Below are 8,889 nucleotides of genomic sequence, written 5' to 3'. Positions count from 1 at the left end.
CAATTTGTTTATTTTTCATATAGAAATACGATGTAATGTCCGTTTTTCTTTTCATTTTTAATGTCAAATGTTGAAGTGAATAGGAATTAGACTTAATAATGCTACTGTTGGGGACTTGTTTCGTTTTGTGATATTACATCGAAAATATAAATGGCGGCGTGTCGAAAATAGCACTCGTGTCGTGGTAACCTGCTTCTCTGCGGACTGCTTCTCATTTTCCCGCTCATTTTTAACTCATTGAATACCACCCCTTTTCACTGGAGCAACCCCCTCAATCCCTCACATTTTACTGAATTTTGACTGATTTGCAAGGCCCACAGAATTTTCTGTTCAATGGCTATATATACATGCAACCTGTCAAAAGAAAGGTGAGACTCTCTTTTTTCAGCAGAATGTTTCTATTTTTTTCTCCGTTCGTTGGCCATCAGCATTAGAAAACTGCTAAGTTTTATGGAAAAGGCAGATTTTCTGCAGAAATCCAGAGAAAATGAGCTTTTTGTAAAAGCATCATTTCAAGTTTTACACTGTGACAGCTCAAATACCTCAATAATGTGTTCCTCCTACAAAAGAACATTACAAATAATGTTTTTGTAGCAAAATAATTTATTTGCACACAACAAAACGAATGAACTATGAGCAAAAGTGCAAATTGAACAATGAACGAAAATGCAGCTGTGGAGAGGATGGTTTTTGGCTTCCATCCAGTTTGTCACCACATCGATTCATCCCACCATGTCCAGATGCATGACCTATAAATTATAGAAACATAAAAAGTTGCAAATATATCTTGCTGCAGAGTGAGGTACAATAATTTTATTTACCTTTCTTTCCACCACCAAAGCAAGGAGTCGTCATCTTTTGGCTACTGGTTGGACAATCTGTAATTTATAGAAGTATAAACAATTACCACACTTTTATTTTTCTATTTTTTTATTGTTGCTTTCCACTTACATTTCAATATCTCTCACACACACACATATATGCTTGCACACTGCTATTTACACCATTCATTCCACGTTGCTCAGCATCCAATTTGAAATGAAATGGAATATGAATTTAACACTGGTGGTTTTAGCAGAGCTGAGTGGACCAAATGTGTCCTGTTTTTTTGGTTTTGTTTTGTTTTTTTAAACCCTATGGCGACACGCAAGTCAGCACATTTACGGCGCATATTTTCATCCACATCTACGAGACGCATCAACCGTACATAAATGATGAGTGTTACTGGCAACTTTATAGTATAGCGGAGAATGTAGCGGTGCATAAAAGTGACTGATGAGGCATAAGAAGTGATGAAGTTTTGAATGGGAACTTGTAAGCTAGTCAGCAGTTACCTCCTCGTTCCAGCGGCTCTGGCGAGAACTCTCAGCTGCTTTCCGTTATGTCCGAAGGCACGTATTCGTCCGACAGATCGGGATCCAAATCGCTCTCCAATTCATCGTTTTTGCGTCGTCATTACGAGACGATTCCAGCGAATCGCTGACGTGTGCCCGGCGTCCACCATGCGAAGCAATGCAGCCTCTTTGCCGTCATCGCTGGAAGTCTCCGGGGACACGATTTGTGGGCGATGTGCCTCACGGGAGGCACAAAATGCTCTGCCAAGCGATGGTCCCTGACGTGGAGCATGTTCATCTTCATCAGATGAACTCAAAACTCGGCGTGAGCTATGCGGCACGCCATGTTTGCGCAGGCTGACGTTCGTTTGACAGGTGCTGCTTTCGATTACGTGACCGAAGCGTCATCTTCTCTTCCACACAAACACCATCTCCTTAGTTGTTTTGTTTCGAGGACGCTTTGATACCGAAAAAAAACAATCCTTTTTAGTTAGTTGTTTCCTTTTCTCCATCGTTGCTAGTTGCTAATGTTCCAATCCACTATCCACATACGCCCCTCCTCCACTGTATGCCCTTTCTACTACTTCTGCGGCGTAATCCTGGTGGATTTTTGCACCACTGCCACCCGATGGCCAGTTTTTTGCTATTTAACATTGCCGTCAAGACTAATCCTTTGGTGAGAAGTTGCATCAGACTCTCTTGCACCCTCCCCCATGAAAAAACGTGATTGACGTCTTGATACGTCATGGGGAGGGAGCGGCTATGCGCTAATTGACGTATTTATACGTCAAAGGGTGTAAATGAGTTAAGCAAGACCTAGAAAAACAAAACTGGACCGAGGTCTACTCAAACGAACCAAACCAAAAGTTGTAAAAATATCACGGTTAAGGGTAAAGTATGAGCCTTAATGGAGACTTCTTTCTTCTTACTTTTTTTCTTTTCTGATTGATATAAAAATGATTTATTAGATATAAACACATAACGGGGTAGGACTAGATACGTTTTTTACTTCTTCCTACTCCCTTGAACATAAATAACTGTGTTGAATGAAGACTGATTTCTTTCTTTTTACTATTTTATCTACCTTATTTTCTGTCAAATTATTACTGTATATGTTTTATGTTCAATAAACAAACCAAACCAAACCAGATAGAGAGGAAGGCCAAAGAGGAGATTCATGGATGCCGTGAGGGAAGACATGCAGGTAGTTGGAGTCAGAGTAGAGGATGCAGAGAACAGGGAAAGATGGAAATTAATGACTCGCTGTGGCAACTCCTGAAAAGGGACAAGCAGAAAGGAGAAGAAGAAGTAGGCGGCCTTGAACGCCTCTCGAGTGGAACGGAAGAAAGCACGGAGACGGACAAAGACGTTGTTGGAGGATGATCAAACAGGGGGAAGTGTGTTGTTGTCGACACGGCGGGATCCCTTGACCGTTCTCCACTTCCCCAGGTCCTCCGCGTGTTCGTTTGATTCGGGCTGAGTTGATGTGCAAAAGTCAGAGGCTGGAAATGGAGAAGTTCTTGCAAGATGTTTTACTGAACGTTCAGGGCACAACACGAATCGATTCGGGCTCCTGTGAGTCTCAGATTTCATCAGGAAGCCCCGAGCAACTACAGTCACACGTACATATAGGCATAGTATGTTAATTATATTAATTAGGGGCGGGCAGTCCTTCCCCTCATGTAAAAATCTGAAACAAAGAAAGTCAAGCAAAGTTCGATTTTGGCATTTTGACAAAGTACAGACCATATCTGTTGGTCCACAAATCTTGAGATTAGGGTTCCTCTTCGAAGGCACTTGACAGCCTTCAGGGACTTTCCCAAGGTGGGAGACGCAAAAGAAAACACTTGGGGGGCTGTTAATCACTCAAGGGGAAATAGGAGCCCAGCTTCACACTACATTCTTTGTTTTAAGTAGCGGATGTTCAGGACAGAGACCTAATAGTCAAAGTCGACCTGTCTATGATACAAAGTTTTAAGCTAAACATATAACATAGGTGATATCTTCAATCCCTCTCTCGGACTCGAAAGAGTCCGAAAACTTGTTCGAAAAAGCCTTCCCTCTCTCGGACTCGTAAGAGTCCGAAAACTCGCTCGAAAAAGCTTTCCCTCTCTCGGACTCGTAAGAGTCCGAAACCCATAAATGCATCTGAAAACATTATGTAAAGGTGATGTTTCAACAGCAAATACATTGGTGAGATAAATTCAAAACGATATGAAATGTGATAATAATAACGTAAACGTCAAAAATACTAATGTGTAATTCCAGCACGCAAAAATGGCGGTGATCATGAAAACATTGTGCATGCGTCAAATTCAAAAGTTATTTGGGTGTTTCCTATCATATGCAAGCAGATGCCCTCTCCGGTGGAGGCTGAGGAGGAGAGTATTCCTCCGTATGCCAAGGTGGTGTGAGTGGTAGCTTTGGGAGTGGGGCAGCGATCGTTCGACGAGAGGGGAGTTTCTCGCCTGGTGGATGCGAGTTGCACAAGCAACAAACCGATCAAATACTTGGCGATCATCGTCGGTGGATACTTTGAGTGTGATGACAATTTTAGGGCAGACTACTTGAATTCAGGGTGAGTCGCTGGGATTGCTGTGTGTGTGTTTTTTTTTTGTTGTTTTTTTTCAAGATGTGAGCTCAGCTGCTGTTGGATTGCAGTTTTCCTGGGTGGAAGTTGCTCCTGCGTTGTCCGTTGCCGGGTTCAATTTGGAGTCGTCTGGCTCTGTCCGGGATTCGTCGAGCGTTGTTTCGAAGTCGTCAGGCGTTGTAGTCGTCCCAGGCTGGTCTCCCTGGCTGTTGATGTGATGGAAGCTGATCCCTGTGGGGCCTCGAGCTGGTCTGGTAGACGTCAAGTGGAACCACGTGTCTCCCTTTCCTTGCAGGCGAACCGCAGATGAAGTCCTCTCCGTCACCTTGTATGGACCCGTCCACCTGGGTTCCGACCACTTCCTTTTCAGAACCTTTAACCACACAAGTTCACAAACATTCATTAGCGGTGGAGCATCGGCCTGTTTTTCGGTCAGGCTGGAGAACGTAAAGGTCAGCTGTCGCAGCCCAGGCGGTCCCTCCACCTGCGATTCCTCCAGTGGAGCTGTTGGTGCCGGAAACGGTCTGTTGGTATGACATTCAAATGGTGTCCACCCTTTGGCTGAATTTAGTGACATCCTTACATTCATTAAGGCAATTGGGAGAGCCTGTACCCAATTTAGCTTAGACGATGCTAATGCTTTTGCTAATTTTTCTTTGATGTTCCTGTTCATTCTTTCAACTTGACCTTGGGACTGTGGGTGGTACACTGAACCAAAAGAGTGTTTTAAACCCAGGGCCCTTTCTACTTCTTGTAGATGTTTGTTTTTGAAATGAGTTCCGTTATCGGACCTGATTTTCTTTGGGAACCCATGAGTTGGAATGTAATGATTGATCAAGTGTTTAGCCACAACGTTCGCTGTTTCCGTTTTGCATGGATAGGCTTCTGGCCATCCTGAAAAAGAATCCACAATTACCAACAAATACCTGTATCCTGACACTGGTTTGATCATGTCAGTGAAATCCATCGAAACCACTTGACCAGGAGCAGTCACGTCCGGATCGTGAGTGCCCTGTGGTGGCTTCGTCGTAGGCATGCTGTTGTACCTGCTACAAACACTACAGTCCTGTAGTTCACTTTTTACAATCGTTCTCATGAAAGGGTGCCACCAGGTGTGGAGTCGTCTCAGTGTTTCATCCACGCCTACATGGCACACTCCATGGGCTTCACTTATCAACTGTTTCAACTGTTTTTGTGGTGGGATGCATCTCCCATCCTTTTTCCATATTCCATTATCACTCTTTGCACCCCCTTTCGACTTCCACACACTCTTTTCTTCTGGACTGGCTTGCTCTTGCCACAACTTGACCGTATCCTCATTCACCTCTTCCCTATCGGTTAATTCATTCTCACTGATCATTAGTTGCAATGTGGGAAGATGATAGCCTGCTGCCTCTTTCGCCGCCTTATCAGCCGAATCATTTCCTTTTGCTACAAAGTCTGAGCGTTTGGAATGTCCTTTGCATTTAATGATGGCCACTGCTTTGGGCAGCATTAAGGCATCTCGCAATGCTAGGATGTCTTGATGATGCTTAATTGGCGTTCCTACAGCAGTCACAAAATCATTTCGTTGCCACTCAGCCAGAGCCGTGTGTATTACCACGTGCACATATGCTGAGTCAGTGTAAATGTTGGCAGTTTTTCCCTGGGCTAGCATTAAAGCTGTTTGAACCGCAATCAGTTCAGCTCTCTGTGCTGATTGGGGACCTGTTAGTCTTTTTGCTACTACCGTCGTGAAGTCGTCATCCGTCATTCGTGTCACAGCGAATCCTGACTGGAGTCCTTTTTCTCCTTTGAAGCAACAGCCATCTGTAAACAGTATCATGTCTGGATTATTCAATGGTGTCTCATACAGTTCTTCTCTGAGCGTGTTTTCGTCCACTATCCGCTGTGTGCAGCAGTGTGGTTTTCCTTCCATCATTCCTTCCGCCATGTTGACGCCTTTGTGCGTAAACAAGATGTGGGGTTGGGTTAGTATTGTCTCGATTTTTCTTTGTCTCCCTCCTGTCATGGTGAATGCCTGGCTTGTGACGTATTGTACAATGCTGTGTGATGTGCGGATAGTAAGTGGATGATGTAAAACTATGTGCGATGTTTTCTGAACGAGCCGAGCAAGAGCTGAGGCAAAAGCCGCACATAAAGGATGTCGTTGTTCATATACGTCAAGTGGAGTGGATGCATACAAGCAAGTGTATCGTTCACCAACTCCCCCTTTCTGAAAAAGCACAGCAGACACACTGATTGATTTTTCAGACACATCAAGAAAGAACATTTTGGTGTAGTCTGGAATGGCCAACGAGGCCGCAGAGGAAAGAAACTGTTTCAAGCTGATAAACGATTGGTCTGCATCAGAAGTCCAGGTAAGAGAGTGAGTCAAGTTTCGCATGCCTTGGTCATTAACCATGGCGCGCAAAGGACGTGTGAGTTCAGCGAAGTCTGGAACATGGTGTCGAGAATAATTACAAAGTCCCAGGAAGGCAAGCATTTGCTTGACATTGGTGGGTTTGGGATGGTGCAAGATGTCATCCTTGTGTGAAGGTGACATGCCTGTCCCGTGTCTCGAAATGAGCCGCCCAAGGAATGAAACTTGAGGGCGTGCGATTTGAAGTTTGCTCTTCGAGCATTTCAAGCCAATCGTTGCCAAGTGAGCAAGCAGGGATCGTGTGGCTTCAACACACACAGTTTCAGAAGGAGCAGCCAGCAGAATGTCATCAACATATTGGATCAATAGTACTCCGGCTGGGAGAATTAGTGGCGCCAAAAGTTGCTTCAAATAGGCATTGAACAGGCCTGGAGAGAGAACAAAGCCTTGTGGCAGTCGGTTGTACGAATAGCACTCACCATTCCATGTGAATGCGAAATACTCCATCATGGAGTCATCAAGCGGGATGCAAAAGAAAGCATTCGCCAAGTCTATACAAGTGAAATGAGTGTGGGATGGTGCAAGTTGAGATAAGGTAGAATGCGGGTTGGGAACAGGCAAGGTAGGTGTCAAGACAGCAACATTGATGGCGCGTAGATCGTGAACCATGCGGTATTTTCCGGTATTCTTTTTCTCTACGGGTAGGATGGGAGTGTTATATCGCGAACGCGGAATTTTGCATAGAACACCCGCTTTCAGCAACCCATTTATTGTGTCTGTTATACCGAGACGCCCTGATTCTTTAGTTGGATACTGTGGAACATAAATCGGCTCGGGTTTTATTTGAAAAATGACTGGAGTGTCGTTGCATCGTCCCACGTCTGTTGAGTCGGTGGCCCACAAGTGCTGTGGAAGTTGTTCGAGCATGGATGCAGCGAGATCACTATCGGTCATTTCTCTGCCATGATGCCTGTCCAAAAGATTATGTTCAAGAACTGAAAAGGGATAAAATGCATCAGATTGGATCCAGTAGGCATCGAGAGATTTGGAATACAACAAGTTTTCGTGTATTGTTTCATACCAATCAGTCGCCGTTGTACACTCCCTCACGAATGGACCAAGATCCTTGGCTGTGTGTTGTGGAGAAACCATCAGCGAGACATGTGGATGGCAGGGTGGCATATACGGGTCGGACGGATCTGCCATCATGTACCATTTTTGTTGTTCGTCTGTTAGAGAAACCGAAAAGGCTACTCCTGGCTTTCCTACAAACAAATCGCCCATGTTCAATTGCCACGTGTTTCCCTCAACTTCCTTAAATGCTTCACTGTACACTTCATCACTTTTTCTGTCATAGTAGAGTGTGCAATGCATGCAGTCCGACACCATGTCATAAGTGCGAAGGTTGCGAACCCAAGGCGACCATTTCGTCCAGAAACTCTCCGCCTTCCTCCAATCAGTTGAATCTGTGTCCACTCTCGCCCAGTAGACGTCAGCTGTGGCACAGGCAATTGCAGGTGAGGTGACTTGTCCCTCGAATAGCTGTAATAGTTGAGCGTCCGTGTAGACAGATTGAGTAGAGCAGTGGCAGGAGTTCCCATCAGGGAACTCCAAAGTGAGTCCATCAGGGCTGCATTTTATGATCGGGGCCGTCTTGATGAGGAGATCACGACCCAACAGGTTCACTGGACAATTTGGTGCAAAGACAAAAGAGTGCATCAACGTTCGTGAGTAACATTGAGTGCGGACAGGGGTAGTCATGTGCAGGGTGGTTTCCTCTCCCTTGAATCCAACTAATGAGATGCCGCCGGTAGTAAGGGAACTTTCTGGTGGTAAGGTCATGACGGTGGAATGTCGCGCTCCAGTGTCGACCATGAAAGGTAGAGAAGTTCCTCCTACCGTCAAGTTGATCATCGGTTCCTGCAGACCGCGGCTAGTGGATCCAGGGCCCCATCATTGCGAATATTGACCGGCAGTCGGTGGCAGGTATTGTTGGTTTGGTGGTTGAGGAGGGCCAGGTTGCAGAGGTGGCATGACAGTCTGTTGTGGTGGCTCGTTATAGGATTGTTGGTTGTAGTCTCCCCTGCCACGTGACTGTGCGTAGCCTCCTCTGTCGTAGCTCCTTTGTTGTCCTCTGCCTCTGCCCCCCCATCTTTGTCCTTGTGGTCTGGCTCGGCAGTCACGTGCCCAGTGGCCCATTTTGCCACAGTTAAAACATTGTCCTTGGTCACCAGGGGGCGCTCTCCGACCCCTGAATGGTCCCGACTGATACATCATGCACTCAGAAAAGACAGAAGGTGATGAGGTGTTAGCAGCTGGTGGAGTCACGGGCTCCTCCTTTTTCTGCAAGCTTTGGAGCTGCATAATAGTCAATTGGGATTCAACGTTCTTTCGCTTTTCATGTTTTGTTTCGTTATCTTTACTATGTCTCCGTAGATGGTGCTTCAGGTGAGACAGCCAGCGAGCGTGGTCAGCGCCAGGGAGATCAGGGTTTGATTCCATGGACTGGACTACGGATTTGGGAACCCCTTTTAGCACAGCCGCCCGAAATACTTGGGAATAAAGAGAGGAGTCAGTGGGTTGATGACCTGTTTTTAGCGCAA

The 8,889-nt window shown here is 45.5% G+C and overlaps 1 protein-coding gene across 3 annotated transcripts; it reads right to left on the bottom strand.

The window, feature by feature from the left end:
- Positions 1-2,851: 2,851 nt before the first annotated feature.
- Positions 2,852-8,663, bottom strand: LOC147197788 (uncharacterized). Of its 3 annotated transcripts, none has more exons than XM_086125857.1 (2): positions 6,766-8,663; positions 2,852-4,297 (listed from the first exon to the last, which is right to left on the bottom strand). In XM_086125857.1, the coding sequence occupies exons 1-2, from the start codon at positions 8,198-8,200 to the stop codon at positions 4,095-4,097; spliced, it is 1,638 nt and encodes a 545-aa protein (XP_085981983.1). In that variant the 5' UTR covers positions 8,201-8,663; the 3' UTR covers positions 2,852-4,094. The 3 variants fall into 3 exon arrangements, with proteins under 3 accessions (XP_085981983.1, XP_085981985.1, XP_085981984.1); XM_086125859.1 differs by having other exon boundaries at positions 4,151-4,297; positions 7,368-8,663; XM_086125858.1 differs by lacking the exon at positions 2,852-4,297 and having other exon boundaries at positions 7,140-7,281; positions 7,368-8,663.
- Positions 8,664-8,889: the final 226 nt, after the last annotated feature.

This window comes from Hippocampus guttulatus, chromosome 12 (assembly GCF_054856545.1).
Source record: "Hippocampus guttulatus isolate MCC_2025c chromosome 12, RoL_Hgut_1.0, whole genome shotgun sequence".
NCBI classification, from domain to species: Eukaryota; Metazoa; Chordata; class Actinopteri; order Syngnathiformes; family Syngnathidae; genus Hippocampus; species Hippocampus guttulatus.
This window is presented reverse-complemented; position numbering and strand designations above follow the sequence as displayed.

Excerpts from the sequence above, each read along its gene's own strand:
- LOC147197788 (XM_086125857.1), bottom strand. The coding sequence starts at position 8,200 with ATGATCAACTTGACGGTAGGAGGAACTTCTCTACCTTTCATGGTCGAC. Across the intron at positions 4,298-6,765 it reads TTTCGCATTCACATGGAATG|GTTCTGAAAAGGAAGTGGTC; the intron begins GTGAGTGCTATT and ends GTGTGGTTAAAG.